Raw genomic sequence first — 16,264 nt, 5'->3', positions numbered from 1 at the left:
AACTTCTGTAGACCCAGCCCTCAGCACATGCTAAATCAATGACATGTACATATTTTGTGTACATAAATAAATATTCTTCTATTGTTACAGTGTAGACAGATGTGTACATTAAGCTCTAAAATAATTGTAAAATAATGTAATAATGTAACTGGAAAATAAGTGTAAAATAATTCCTATAAATAAGGTATTGGCACACCTCGTATGACATACTTTTTTTATATCTAGTTAATGAGTTCTTATATATACCTCTCCACAAAGATTTTAATCAATCTTACTGTTCACAGTCTATTTAGTAATAGCAGCTTTTAATGTCAACAAAGTTCATTTACAAACATAAAGAATTCTGAATCAGATCAGATGCAGTTGTTTTACATCAGCATCACAAATTCACCTGCATACTTGTACTCAATCTGTAGCTATGTTGCTCTCCATAACAAGGTAATTAATGAGAACTATAAAATCTAATGCACAACACTGATCCCCACAATCCCTGTTTGTTTTGAATACAATTGAAGAGAAGTAGCAGCACAGTACAGAGAATACTTACCTTGTAAAAAACACACAATACCTGCTAAAAAAAGGGAATTGCTACTAGTCCCATTTGGATATTGTATAACTGGAACAGGGAAAGACACTAAATAATTTATATCAGTCAAGACACAGATGGGCATTAAATAACCAGAGCATGAAAATTTCAGACAATAGCTGTACCTTTATGACAAAATGAATGCAAGATTTTAAACTGTGCTCTGTGTCTCTTCTCAGAAGAGAAGAAAGCCATAATGCTCCTAGGCTTTTTTTCAAAACATGTCCAGTAATGAAACTCTCATTAGGTAGTTCAAAGCTTGCAGAATTGCTTGCTTCACTTTGGAGTATATATAAGTAAACAGACACTGGCACAGCCTCAAAACTCATACAACAAAGGCATAGTAGTCATAACACTAAAGTAGGAGAATGTAAATAATTGGTATCCTATTTTCTGGTAGTACAGCAGTAGTCTGAAAGGAAATGCAATACTGAAGGTCTGTAACTTGACCCATAAGAAAAGGTTGTACTTTCCGGTTGTATTCCACTTAACAGATGCTCTATGCACATTCCAGACAAGTCCTCCAGGAAGAAAAAAATAATCTTTGGTTTGACACGCAATTGAGCCTACTATTTCTTTTTATAATACCCTTATTTAGGAGCCTTCTGTACACACAAAATAAAGGATTAGGCATACAGTCTCTGCCAGTCCTGCAACATGCTCACTAAGGAAGAAGTCAGACTCCACAACTACAGAGAACTATAATCACCTGTTATTAGAAGCTCTGTTAGCATATAATTAGGACAGTTCTAGAAGATACTCAAAAACCCTTTTGAGTGTCAATACCCAAGGTAGCTTAAGAGAACACCCAGCAAACAGCATCAGTAATGGCTGACTGGTTGTTGCATTACAATACCAATGGATGATCACATTACATAGCCTTCTCCAGAGCTTGTGGTGTTAGACTGACACCTGTGAGAAAGCTCCCACTGATATGACAGCTGCCTTCTGTGTACAGTAAACATATACATGTTTAAAGCACATTTTGCCTTCTATGGCAATTTCCACAACTCGTTTGACTCATTCATCTTCCAGATAAGATTATTTCTCACACACTTCAACTTCCAGTTGAAATACAAGCTTAGTGAACCAATATTCACAGTTGTGATTAGGTTTATTAGGTCTGTATTTCTTTGTATGTATCTGACCTAACTTCTTATAAGTTTTGGCACTTTGCCTATACACAGTGTGATTAGCCTGGCAGCTGAAATACTCCATAAATATTTAACATATCACCTTGTTACACTAAGTTCTGTAATCTTGTTGACTTTTCTGTATAATTTATTCAAATTTCCCCATCTCTTCTTCAGTTTTACAGAAAATAATTTTCTGTTCTGGGGTTCTTCTGGTCTGAGAGTTCTCCAATAACTTGAAAAGAGGATTTTTATAATGTCTCTCAGGAGGGATGCAGAAGTAACACAGATCCCTGTGTTAAAATTCTTGTATCTCTGCAAACACCACAAAGGAACTGTACAACTGGGAGTTGTTGATCTTGAGGGAATGGTTCCTCATCTTACCTCCCTCATCTCTTTCAATAAACTCATCTTTTTCAATAAACTAGCCTGTTTTGCAGCTGCTGGTCATAAATTTACATATCCTATATAACAGAGGGAAACAAGCATCTGCAAGAAGCATAACAACTGTATTTGGCACATAGCTATCCAGTATCCTATCCATCCTGTTTGGCCAGGAGACAAACTGAGAGTTTGTTTATAGATTACCTGCCCAGTACATGGTCTATGTATCCAATTTCTGTGCACCCCATCAGGGGTCACTTACACCACCTTACTGACATTCCTCAGCAGGGGCAGGGATGGGACACAACAACTGTTCTTCTATTATAATAATTTAAAATATTTACACACTGCACAGCCACTCTATTACACACGCACAAATACTTACTGGTATGCTAATGAATCACACCTACAACTTTTTGCAAAGATTGATACATTGTTTCCAAGCATGAAAAAACCATAAATCTGTAGCCTTCTAGAATACAGACAACTGGAGGGCCTGTTGCATTACAATAAAAATAATAAGAGAGAGAATAAAAAAAAAATAAAAAAAGGTGTTCCCTCTAAGTTTAAGCTCTCTCCAGAGACCATTCACTAACTTCAAAAGATAAATGTTTGGCATTAACTAAAGGTCTCTTGGGAAAACAGTTTAAAAAATGTGTTAAACCAAGTAGTACTTAGAGAAAAGAGAGCACTGTGTAACACATAGTTACTGAGGTACACACTTATATATTTAATGTGTGAAAAATAAAGTGCTTTTTATCAGGTCTCAATGCAGGGACACTATAAAACTTTTCAACAACTGTAAAACAAAGAGATACCTAGAATACTGAATCAAACATACATGAAAACAGTGAACATCCTATCTGATTGATGCCGCAAGACAAAACATTCCTTCATATACATGGTATATACATACATATTCCTCTTAACTCAATATATTATGACAATATATATTTCAAAATTTTGTTAAGAGTCTAAAAAAATCGTACAAATATGGAACAAGGATCAAGCATAGAAGTCCAAGACTGACAAAGAATTTGCTATCCCTGCCCACACCATCATTTCCACTCCTGGGAAAGATATGCCAGTGCTCTTTGCTGGGGTGCAGTGCCTCCACATCCTGCAAGGCGCTGTGAGCAGCAGCCGTGAAGTTGTCATCGCCAGTGGTGAGTAGATCAAATACACATGAGTAAAAATAGATGTCCTTCACAAGCATCTTCTCATGGCATTTGGTGGTGGCTGTTTCCAGTGTGTACCCTGATCGGGGATGAGATGCAGTACCCCAAGGAAGCAGCTTTCCCATCACAGGCAATGGCAAGTAGCCACTCTGATCAATACGTTCACTGGAAGGGCAGCCGTTCAGACACAGCTGCAGATCCTGGCTCTCCTCAAAGGCCATGATCAACTCCTGGGGCATGCGAATGGCCAGGGTCAGGTAGTGCCCAAGCTGGCGGATATACACTGTGGTTCCGATGTACCTTGCATGCATCTCAATATATTTGCCACTGACTTTCTCCACAATGTGCAAGCCCCTGGTGTTCTCATCTCCTCCACTTGCTGTACCATCAACAAAAGCTGCAGGCAAATCATCAGTCATTGCTTGATATACTTTCTGATCTGTACAATCTTGGTATGATTTGAAGATAATAGTTATCTGCGGGGGAGGGGGAAAAGAGGGCAAAGTTAGTGGAAAGAAATCATCACCTCAATCCCTTTTCCTTTAACTGAATATGTCTGGAACTGCCCACTACCTTAAAACCTGACAGCTGTTCACAACTCTCGCCTAAGGAAAGCAGTCTGTACACATGCTTAAAGCAGTATTTTACTGGATGGCATGTGTTAGATTTGTGTTTTTGTTGGTCTGGAAGTAAGACGATTAGCATGTGGCAACAGCCTCCCAGTCAGGAGAGGAAAACACTTTACATTTAATTAAGCATAACAACTACTCCTGCCTCACACTTCCTTAACACTTTGGAATGCATCCTGCAATGATAGAGAAGCATAACGACCGAGTAATTCCCACAATGCTGGCAACTATGGCAAAACCAGAATGAGACCATGCAAATCAGGGAAAGGTATAATCAGGACCAAGAACAACAACTAGTCAAATAACAGCTTAGGGATCCTGGATACATTAGTCCTAGGAACTGGGAGATTTGACTTTAGAGTCCACTGTGCTAGAAAATGTGCCCACAGGAGAAACAATGCAAAACTGAAAGACACCCAGAGATGTGCCTTTGAAGAGTGAGTGACGCTCAACATCAAAATCATAAGCATAAAGCAATTAATTTTTTTTTTTTAATATTAGAACTAGCCTTTTAAACCTTTCTATTTATTGGAGTAGGTCACAAAAAAAAGAAAAAGCAGGTCCTCCATTCTTACTTGAAGGGAATAACTAGGCTATATGGCAGACCAAGTTCGGAGTGTCTAGCAGCTTTCCTAAAACAAAAATTAGAATTCACATCCAAGTATTACAAACAGATATGCTACTCCCTTTAGAGGAAGAATGACTAGAGGGGAATGACTTCTTGAAAAGCTCAAAAGACATTTTGCACCAAGAATAGATATTTTAATAATTATTTTCATCATTGATGGATTATATCAAATGATTTACAGTCTATGTTTTAAGTAGTCTGCCATGAGACTCACATTACTTCAAAACATATCAGAAGGGATTTTTAAACAAAGGTTAAACTTAAAATCTGTTCCACAGCAACTTCACATTTTAATTTCAATTAACCATCACACTTCTGCACAACTTTTATTTCTGCCTCTCTGTTTTAAAGTAAAAGGAAGAGGTTAAATCAAGAGCCAGTTAAAAACAATTTGAATAAAACCTCTGCCCTCATTAGCGTCACCTCTCTACACCACTTGTATAAGACACAAGTCTTCCCACCTCTCTCCTTCCATTGCAACAATTTCTTCTTTGGAGTCTGCAGACGTATCCTAAGCAATATTACATTTATTTTCAATATTTGTTAATCTCAGGTGGTTGATGCTTTGTCAGTGTTTGTCTCACAGCATGGACATTACTTACCATTTTGACTTCACATATTCTCACTAGTGCTGACTGGATTTTTCCAATGGTTCTTCCTTGCATTAATTAGTTATACAGCATAAGATGTATCAGCTATATACCTTGAGACCATCTGTAGTCAAGTAATTTGGTAAAGTGATGACTGTGAACCACAGCTGAGCTGGAATGCTTACGCCCAAAATCCAGAAAACACACAAGTGCTCCTGTTGCTGTAAAGATGATCTCACAGCTTTGTTCTTAGTAAAGTAAGCTCAGCAACCTACAGAAGAGAAACCTGAGGTCTCTCAAATGATTAATATTTCTGCATATAATCCAGGCCATAGTGCAGTAAAAGGCCTTTTATTTTGTGTAACACAGTTTGAATGAAACAGACTTCAATCTCAGCCTGCTCAGACAAAGAAGCATTGCTATTTCCTTGAGCACATTTGCACTGTTCTGCCAGGAAAGAATAATTTACACACCTACAGAAGTAAAGCTCTAAGTCTCCTTAGCCTGGAGCCAAAAAGAAGTCACATTGTTTTAATGAGACACTGAACTGGCTGCTTGATTAAATATTTAAGCAAGGCACCTGGCAAAATTTATCAGGAAGCAGCTATCATATTGCTCTCTCCAGAACTCCCTCATTTACAAGAATGAAATGCACACAATTTCAGAACACAGAGAAGGAACAAGAAGCCTTCATCCTAATTTAAGATTAGCAATAACAATTGATGCTGAATGACAGCTGAAATACTATTAAATGAATAAAGGCCTCCATGGTGCAAGGACTCTCTAAACAGAGACTCAACAGAGACCATTAAGATTTTCCAAGGACATAACTGTATTTAAACATTGCAGCTCAAGACGCTGATTTTTAATATTCTATTGTATGTTGGGTGGCATCCATCTAATCCATAGGCCAGATTAGTAAAACCAGAGTGCTGCATGGGCTTTGCCTTATCACACATTCCATCTCAGTATCATGCCCTGGTACTATAGATACTTTAGAACCTGTTGTGAAGGGAGATGAAGCACAAGGTCATTGCAGAGCTTTCTCTCTAAATTACCAAGGTATCAGAGAGAATTAAAAAGTGAGAATGGTTATTTCTAACAAACTCATGTTATATATATTTATGTACCTACAGTACTCTTCATATTCTGTCTGGTTCCCAAGAACACCTTCACAAAGCTGCTTATGCAGTACTGTTTACAGACTAGATTAGCTGCCCTTTCTAAACTTAGGATGGAAAAACCCAAATGCCAAAATCTTCACATGAAGAAAGATCTTTGAAACTATCAGTGTATCAGCCTTGTTCTTTGGGCACATACAGAGGTCTTCTGCAGTGAGGCACCCTGAAAGATGAAAGTAAAGGTTTCCAGAGGTTTGTTTATTGTATCTGAGGATACTATAAACAAACATCAGCTATAGTAAGATTACTAAACCAAAGAAATCCCACACATAAAATTTACACATTTCATTTTGGACTTCATCCTCCCACTCCTAGTCATGCCAGTACTGATGAGTACACTGCTCAAAAAGCTTTCTTAAATTCCACTGCACATACAAAACCTTTCAAAGATGGTGTTACTGAGCTGTAAAACTACCATTTCTAGAGAAGACCCTAATGTGTTTGCAGAAAGTTTAAACAAAAATGCCTTAAACATGCCTTAAACAAAACCAACACTTTCAACTCTTAAATTCTTGTACTTATCTTCCTGTGGGAATCAGACATGGAAGGGTTTGATCTGCAGCCTTAGAGGCTTAGATTGATGAAAAAATACAATACACAGATACTAAGCAGAAAAATCATAAATTTGTATTTCTACAGTTGTAGGTAAGAATATGCCTTAAGCAAGTGAGAATCTGTACTGGTAAAATGGTGAAGGGTTTATAATGTAGGGGTGTGGTTGTATGGAATAAGCTAAGAGTTTAGAAGTAACAATAGAAGCATATGTGTGCCTGTGAATTAGAAGACCATTGGATAAAAAGAATCCACAGTGTAGCAGAAGTAAGTAAAGGTGATAGGTTAGAAAAATAAAATAAATCCTGTGGCAACTGTCCATTGGTTTAGAAAGTTATATATTTTCCTTGTAACGAAGAAACTTGTGACTACTTTGTGCTACAGCCGACTGCCTGCTCCTCTAAAATCTCATGGCCTCTGAGACTGATGAGCAGTAAATTTTTCTTAGACTGATGAGCAATAAATTGTTCTTAGCCTGATGGTAGTCACATCCCTACATTTCTAGTGACAACAGTGATATCCTCCCTAGTGCCACAATTCAATTACAATGACGAAGGTATCACTATGTTGTTATTTCACTATGCATTTCACAGAATTCTAGAATTGTTTGGGTAGAAAAAGACCTCTAACATCATTAACTTCAACCTTTATTGTAACACTGCCAAGCTTGGGGAGGAGTGAGTGAAAAAGTGCCTAGTGGAAAAGGACATAGGGATGCTGGTTGTTCAGCTGGCTGAACGAGTCAGAGTGGGCCTAGGGGCCCAAGAAGACCAAGGACATCCTGCCTTGGGTGCCAAAGTGCAGCTATATGGACTAGGGCAGGACTGTACCTGCTACTCAGCACTGCTGAGGTGACACCTCAAAACCTGTGTTGAGTTTTGCACCTCTCATAACCAGAAAGACACTGAGGTGCTGGAGCAAGTCCACAGGAGGGAAAAGGAGCGGGGGAAGGATCTGAAGGACAAGACTGATGAATAGAGGCTGAGGGCACTGGGGGCATTCAGCCTGGAGAAAAGGAAGATCAAGGGAGACCTCACTACTCTCTACAAGTCTCTGGAAAGAGGTTGTAGCCAGGAAAGAGTCAGTCGCTCCTTTCAAACAGCAAGTGACAGGATGAGAAGAAATGGCCTTAAGCTGTCCTGTGAAGATTTAGATTGAATATTAGAGAAAATTTCTTCACTGAAAGAGTTGTCAAGCGCTGGAGCAGGCTTCTCAGCCTCTTGCATCATTATCCCCAAAAATGTTTTAAAGGCATATAGACACGGCACTCACAGATTACACTAAGTGGTGGAATGGACAGTTTCCAACTGGACTCAATGATCTTAAAGGTCTTCTCCAACCTCAATGATTCTATTGCAGCCTCCAATGAAACTGTAGTATAAAGCTACTTCTACGTAATAAGACAAATTAATCTCTGCCTTAAAGCAAAATGTCCATAAAGATGAAAAGAATAATGATGTGACAAGTTACCTGATCCTTCTATTTCTTAAAACATTTAGAACATTTATTTTCCAATTACCTTTTAATTATTTTTCTATTACACTGTACTCACTCTGCAATAATTTCCTGCAAAAATGAAACCATGCTACAAAAGAGATATTTAAGGTTTTTTGACTCTGGGTAAAATAACATTTATCCTCAAAATTCCTTTACCCTGTTGATAGCACCAATTCCCAAGTTCCAAGGTTTATACCCAATAAATCACTATAGTGAAAAGCTCTGTAGTTTTTTTCCTTCTCTGTATCGTTAAATTCACTCTCTCACCCTCAAGCTATCTATTATAAAACACCTGGACAGGAAAACCCCCATTTCCAATTAATGCAAACAAGAAGACACCTCCAAACAAGAAGGGAAGCTTGCCACTGGCAAGCCTATGCATCCCTGCCTCAGTTTCTATTCAGGGACAATAACTTTAGTGATATCCAGAATACCTGTCACAGGAGCAAAAGGCTATAAAGACTTTGTACTACTCCAGAAAAGGACACAATAAATAAAAATTAAAAACCTCAATGTACTATTTCATGCACTATACAATACCCTTCCTACCTGCTCCCTGTAATAGACATTTATTCTCAGGGAATTCAAAACTCCCTCCAAGATAGGGGGAAGCTCTTTATCTACAGCTGCAGAAATCAAACATGAATAATGCCAGTGACCTACTCAAAACACGTGCAGGAAGTCTGTCAAAAAAAAAATAAATAAAGAAGAGCTTAAATTTAAACTCAGTTTCCCAGTTATCTGCTGATGATCTTCCTTTTCTATCTGAAAGGCCCTAGGATCCTATGCCAAGGGAAATACATCAGGTAAGCTCAAAAAACTGGAGTTTCAAAGTTTCAGCTAGACCACAGAACATGGAATAGCTCTGCTCATGGTGAAAGATAACATGTTACTATGAGTAACACAAATGTGCAAAAGATCTACAAACAAATTGTGAAGAGCATTTTTGTAAGTACACAACTCTCACAAGATGCGCTCTTCCAATTAAGGGATTCAAGGGAAATTTTTCCTGCTTTTCATACTTTCATGCCAGATGCAAGTTCAGGGGTAGGGGAGACACAACATCCGTTTACTCCTCACATTCTTACTTGAAGTGTCGTCCTGGCATTCTCTTGTCCTTTATGAACTTACTGGATAGTCCTCAGGCTGCTGGGGTTCCCATAGTCTCTTAGGTTTTGGAGAGAGAAAACTTCACTTATAAAGTTGCCTTCATTATCAACTCCCTCAAAGATTGGTACAGCAGAAAGCTACCATAAAAGTGAAAAGTACTAACTCCCTACAAGGGCAAGGGAAAGTTTGCACCTTTCAAAAGGAGAACAGGCTGAAGATTAACCATTCTGTTTCTACGGCTTCTAAAACCACTTCCCTGAAAAATGCATTCAGGAAAAATTAAATCTTCTACACTTGTTGTACTTCTTTTCATTAAACCTCTTTAGACAGGACTAATTAGGTTAGTATTTGCTTGGGCTTCTGTACAATTTAAGCTCAGCATATACCTTTGTTTTTATTTCCCATTAAACATCTATTTCAAATACGTGCAATGAAAAACAGCCAAACTAACAAAAAGGAATAGTCTGAAAACTTTTCATATGGTGAAGGTAGATGACCTATTGGATGCTCTCAGGTAGAGATTACTCTATGTAGATAAATGTCACTGAAGTGTAGCTCTTTAGAAGTCCTTTAAGCTATCCGGTGGCCAAAATAATTTAAGCATATCCAACAGCAGACAGCCAACCACAGTTAAAATGGAATACTTGCAGAGGAAAATGTTACTGGAGTGAATGAAGCAGAGGTAGTGTAGCTTAACAGGCCTCTTCTATTTCATTATAGTAGTATTTCTGCTCCTACTAGAAATAACAGAGTCAAGAGCATGTATCAGAGATATTAAAGCTTATCTTCTAAGTCACTTGTACATTCAAACAACCTTCCTTGCCTACAACAGGTGTGGTAAATTCTGTTATCTGTCAAAAAAAAAGGAAAAAAGTTCAAGGACTAGGCAACTGTGGTGGTGTGGTTTTCAGCTTTATTGTTTTTAGTTCTGTGCTTCAACATGTTTGCGATGTTCTGTTCCATGTACCCGTACATTATTCCTAGTTGGTTTCACCCTACATTGTACCAACCCTCTCTATCAATCACCCTTGTTCCTGCCTCTTTTTCCAGACACTTTGATGTCAATCCCTGTAATTCTGCCCCTACAGCCTGTCAATCTTGCTAATCCTCACACCTTTGTCTAGATTCTTCCATGTCAGTTATGTAATTTTCCTCCTCTTATTAGTCGGTTACATCTGCTCTCCTCCCCTCTCCTATTCCATTGGTTATATGATAGTTTAGTCCCCCCTTATGCCCTTCCCCAGTTGTTAACCATTGGTTGTTAGGCTGACTCCTCCCCACAGTCAGCCCCCCTTTATAAGTTAATGTATCTGCATACTCCTTGCTCCTCTGTGCCGCCTCGGTGTTGATTTGCTTCTTTGTTATCATCTGTGGTCTCCTCTCCAGGAAGGAATAAAAGCAACTTGGAAACTGCAGCCAGAGAGTCCCTCTCTTTCTCCTTAACCACTCCCGCTGGACGAGGACTACGGTTGCCTGCTCGGCCAGGTCACGAGAAGGGGTTCCAACCAGTGGCCAAACTGCTACCCTCGGCCCTAGCCTGTGGCTCAAGGTGGGGAGCAGCCACTTAAAGGCACGTGCCGAGGAAGGGGGTTGGAGCTAGCTGGCAGCCAGCGTCACCTCCTCTCCCGAAATCGGGGTGCAGCATTATGCAACATCCAGATATATCAGCATTAGAAATGTTTCTAGTATTGTAAATAATAGATCTTGTTTCATTTGATTGCTTCTGCACACTTAGCTGCACTTGGGCAAATGACAGGGACTAGTGGAAGAGAAGAAAAAAATACCCAAATCAAAGAAAAAGGAAAAAACCCCTCTTATCAAGAATATATAAAGACAGAAGGCGCACTTTTTAAAATCATACTTTCCCTCAGTATGTGCGTACATTTACTCCTGGTGTTCTCCTCTTTATCTCTTTGAAAAGACAAATACCAGCATAATGTGCTACCATAATCAATAATTTTCAGAATGGGGATAAACTTATGATCACCTATCTACTACAACCACACCCTAGCCATCCATACACTTTGTACACAAGAATCTCAACTTTTTCCTCTACTACTATCAGGAACAAGAAAATGAAGAAAATTCAGCGAGAGTTTAGTAAAACTGAGCATAAAAGCTTACTGCAGATTATGAAATGCAGCTTTTTCTTCCACTTTAGAAAAAGCCACTGGAGGAGACTGCAGGAGATAAAAGTCTCTTTTGCAAAGCACACTCATATTACTCTCATTCCTTATTTTATACACCTTCAGAACTCATTCTCAATGAAGACTGGTTTTGAAACTAGTATAAGTTAAGAACATGTAATTCTGAACTTTGGTCCAATCTCTGTTCATTCATCCAAGCATTGCCATTACTTCAATACTTCAGAATCCAGCACAAACTTAATAGTAAGACTGATTTTTCTATATTAATACTACTGCCCAGCCAACTCTACAGAAGATGCTCTACCCTACTGTGACAGACAACTCCTGCTTCTGAGTCCAGCAATTAAGAAAACCTACCTCCAGGTTTAACAACACAGTGAAAATTCTCTAGTGTAAATGTCTTGAGGCTGTGTACACATAGCCTGATGTAGCTTGACAATACAAGAGCTATGCTACCACAATTTTTAAAAAAGCTCTTTCCCTCCAGAAGAGATATGTGACAATATCATCTTCAAATGCACAATTAAGTAATTGATGGACACACTTGCTACCCACATCCAGCAGGAAGAAACAAGGACTCTTCTTAAGTTAAAGAAATAGCATCAGTTATTAAATACTAGCAGACATATTTCTATTCAACACTCCTCTAAGTATCTGAGAGGCATACAATCCTAAGTCTTGCCTGTCTCAACAAGGGTTTAATATTCTTGGCACAATTTTAAGGCCACTGCTTGTTTAGTAAAGCTGAGGTTCTAAGTCCTTGTCACAAACATTTAGCTTGCTACCTCCTCTCAGTCCTCTTGTTTTGGCTCTGAGTCATCAGTGTTTTGGTAACCAGTTTTGTTTTAGCTGTGAAGTTTAGAAAATTAATAAAAAGAAGACACATATATTCTTTCCATCTTTAAATTCCCTTCCAATCCAAAGCATTGTATGGTTTTTTAAAACTTCTAGTTAGTGCAGAGGCAGTCACAGATGTTCAATAATCAATAACTGTTTAAAGCGTTACATCAGTATAATTACAGGCTTGTGTGGTGATATGCACAGGCTTTCTTGTCTTAAGCAGGAGCAGAGGGAAGAAACGAACCTGTTTTGTTTGCTCACTAAAGAAGATGCTAAGAGTTTTACTTTTTTATACTACTGCATAGAAGATTCTGAAGCTAATACACTTCTTCACTGTTAAGAGCTAAATGACTTACTTAACTGTCTTGGCCTTTTACTTCTGCATGCATGCACAGTGCAGAAAAATAATCTGTACCTTGTTTGTAGCAGTAGCGCTGGATCCTGGGACCACAGGCACATTGGTCACTTGCACTGATAAGTATTTATTGTCTATGAGGGGCCAAGCACCTTCCACTTTGCATGTCTGGAAGTGATCCTTAAAAGTCCTCAGATGAGGATCCCCAAACAAACCACAAAACAGGTAAGTAGGAGGAGGTATCTCCTCTCCCCCCTGATGTTCTCTTGCTTCTGTGTGGCCACTGTAGTTGCAAAGATCATGGGTCATTTCAGAGTTGGTGGAGGATATGGGTCCATTTTTGGTACAGTTTCTCTGGGTCATGAGATCACCGATCCCAAGCACTGCAGAATGGTAGACTAGGTTTCCACGGCATACTTTGGCATTGCGATAGGTACACACAGAGTATGCCCGCAGGGCCTTGCAGAATTCCAAATCAAAGTCCTCAAGAGCTGCGTTTAGATGTGAGGTAAAGGATACAAAATCAGTGGTGCACTTCTGGATTCCACAAGATGTGTGCAGCTCACAGTCACCTAAGCACAAAACAGACAGCAGAAAGACATAAAGCAAACCTCCTCGGTGGCAATCCCCCTTTCCACTCCCACAAGTACCATAGAAAACTACTTAAAAGAAACTTAAAGTGCTCACCCATTAGGGAATCATTGCATTTTAGAAAAAAGAAAGGTTGAAAGATAGAAAGATAACAATGGAGACTATCTCGGATGACAGGACTCGTGATGTCTTAATCCATTACTTCATATTGTCCAGATGAAAATTAAGAGCACTAAGTCCTATCAAGTACAAGCCAAATATTTTTCTAGATACCAAGATGATGATGCAGTTCTCTGTTTAAATTAATCATTTAGTCAATAAGAAGTCTTCATTTAGTCTTGAAGTGCTTTACACAATTCACTTAATCTTTATAAAGAATTCTGCCCCTCTGAAGAATGTGGTAAAGGCAACAAAGCAATGTTCTTTAGACATTGCTTAGATGTTAGATGCCAAATGTCTAAAAATGTTTAGACAAAAACTAGACTGAATAAAGCAAAAACCGAGTTCTCTTTTAGAAACCAGAGTGGGGGAGAATGGGTAGGTAAGTGGACAAGCAGTTTGCTTTATTTCCCTGGTACTGCCATAGCTAAAGCTTCACTGCTCATTTTTTGGGGACTAAAGCATGAAAAAACCCAGTTGTCTGAAGTGCAAGTTTTCAGCTAACACAGCTATACACTGCAGAACTTACTAGGGGCAAAAATTAAATGAACAATACACACTAAGAGCAACAGAACCCCACTTTTCACACAGGTTAAAACCAGGAGGACCCCAATCTAGGAGAGATCACATTTCCTGCCATGCAAAGAGAAAATGGACCTTCATAAAGAATAGGTGCACAACTTCATGCAATAGCTGTTCAAGCGTGCAAAACTATCTACTAAAATTCATCTGTGGGAACATTTAACTGAAATTTTCCACGGTCATAAAGCAGGTTTTGAATGCCACAAAGACACATAGAAAAGTTACAAAAAAAGGGAAAACAAAATGTATGAGAAACTCCTGAGCCATGAGAAGTAGAAAATAGCCTGAATAACAACATTTTTCACTTTTAAACAGCTGTTTTCAGCAATGCACCCAGTGATAAGAGAATATCATCAATTTCTTTGCCTGCTCCTTAGCTGACCTTCCTGAGTCAGTATTGCGGCAACTTACTCTGCATACCCAAACCATGAATTTATAAGAGCACTGTTTTGCCAGTGACGCATACCTAACACAAATCTGTCAAAATCCCAAGACAACACAAAGTTGAATGAGGAATCCCCCACCTACAGCTAAGTATGACCATAACTCGTGTAGGTAAGGTAAAAATTTCTTTGTGCAAGCCATACATGCCTCTGCACAATACGGGAAAAAAAACCTAACAAGAATCAACTTCTGTTTCCAGATACACAAAAAAGACCCACGCCAAGCAAAATGACAGAGGGAATACTGGGTTTAGAGCCAGACTTTCAAAGCATCAAAACTTTTATTTCTCTTTAGTTGTATTCATAATATTATTTTAATCCCAAGTAAATCAGGCTAGCTGAGCAAGTCTGTTAAGTTATCAAACAGTCCAATAAAACACAGAATGACAGAATTTTTAGGGCTGGAAAGGACCTCTGGGAATCATCTAGTCCAACTCCTCCACCAAGGCAGAATCGCTCAGACCAGGTGACACAGGAACGTGTCCAGGTAGGGTTTGAACGTCTCGAGAGAGGGAAACTCCACGACCTCCCTGCCAGCCTGTTCCAGTGTTCTGCTACCCTTAATGCAAGGAAGTTCTTCCTAATGTTGAGGTGAAGCTTTTTGTATTTCAGTTTATAGCCTTGTTCCTCTTCTTGCCGCTCGGTACCAATGAAGAAATCTGGCACCATCCTCTCGGATCGAGATATTTATATGCACTAACGAGATTCCCTCTCAGTCTTCTCTCCTCTGGACTACATAGCCCCAGCTCGCTAATCCCTCCTTCATGAAAGGCTCTACCGGAAGGGAAAGGACCCGCCAGCTCCTCGAGTCTGCGCGCACACGGCTGCGCTCCTGTCCCTCCCAGCCCCCCACTCCCGGTACCTGCGCCCAGCAGCAGCAGCAGCCCCAGTGCGGCGAGCAGCCGCCGCAGAATGGCGAGCGGCGCCTCAGCCCTGGGGGCGCGGGAGGGCACAGCGCTCCCCATGCCCGACCATGCAGGTTCCCGGGCTGGCGGAAGGACGGCGCCACGGCATGAGGCGGCGGAGGCGCGGGCGAGCGGACGACGTTTTCCACGGTGCTTCCCCCCTCTGCCTCCTCCTCCAGGGTCGCAACCACAGCCACGGCAGCGGGGCGTGACGCGACGCGCACACATAGATCCCCGATGGGGGGGCGGGGGGGGGGCGGAAGCGGCGCCGGCGCCTGCGCCCGCTCATCGTCCGCCGCGCCCCTCCCGCTGCTCCGCCTCCTATTGGCTACCTGAGCTGTCCGTCACGGCTGGCCCCGGCGCCCGATGCCCCCTTGGCGGCAACGACTCGCCCGCTGCGGGCCCCGCCGCCGCCGCGTCGATAACGGTCGAGTGCGCCCGCACAACGAGCCGCACTCCTGAGGCGGTACAGGTCGCGAGAGGCCGCCGGGACAGGGCAGGGAACAGCGCCGGGATAGGAAAGGAAACACTCCCGGGATAGGATGGGGTACACCACCAGGAAGAAGAGAGGGCGCCCCGCCGGAATAGGAACACCTGTGGGATAAGAAAGGGGGCACCGGCAGGATAGGGCAGGGACACCTCAGGGATTGGACGGGGAAAACTTCCGGCGCAGACAGGGGACACGGCCGAACAGGGCAAATGCTGGGTGCACTGCTGGGAACAGGGCAGAGGATACCAGGGGAACAGAGCAGATGGCAGCACAGGGACAAGGGT

At 40.7% G+C, this 16,264-nt stretch overlaps 1 protein-coding gene across 1 annotated transcript; it reads right to left on the bottom strand.

The window, feature by feature from the left end:
• Window positions 1–288: 288 nt before the first annotated feature.
• Window positions 289–15,728, bottom strand: RGMB (repulsive guidance molecule BMP co-receptor b). Its single transcript, XM_063180158.1, has 3 exons — window positions 15,448–15,728; window positions 12,871–13,382; window positions 289–3,757 (listed from the first exon to the last, which is right to left on the bottom strand). The coding sequence occupies exons 1-3, from the start codon at window positions 15,716–15,718 to the stop codon at window positions 3,059–3,061; spliced, it is 1,482 nt and encodes a 493-aa protein (XP_063036228.1). The 5' UTR covers window positions 15,719–15,728; the 3' UTR covers window positions 289–3,058.
• Window positions 15,729–16,264: the final 536 nt, after the last annotated feature.

This window comes from Melospiza melodia, chromosome Z (assembly GCF_035770615.1).
Source record: "Melospiza melodia melodia isolate bMelMel2 chromosome Z, bMelMel2.pri, whole genome shotgun sequence".
Lineage (NCBI taxonomy): Eukaryota > Metazoa > Chordata > Aves > Passeriformes > Passerellidae > Melospiza > Melospiza melodia.
Note: the sequence above shows the minus strand (reverse complement) of the source record. Positions and strands in the feature narration are given on the sequence as shown.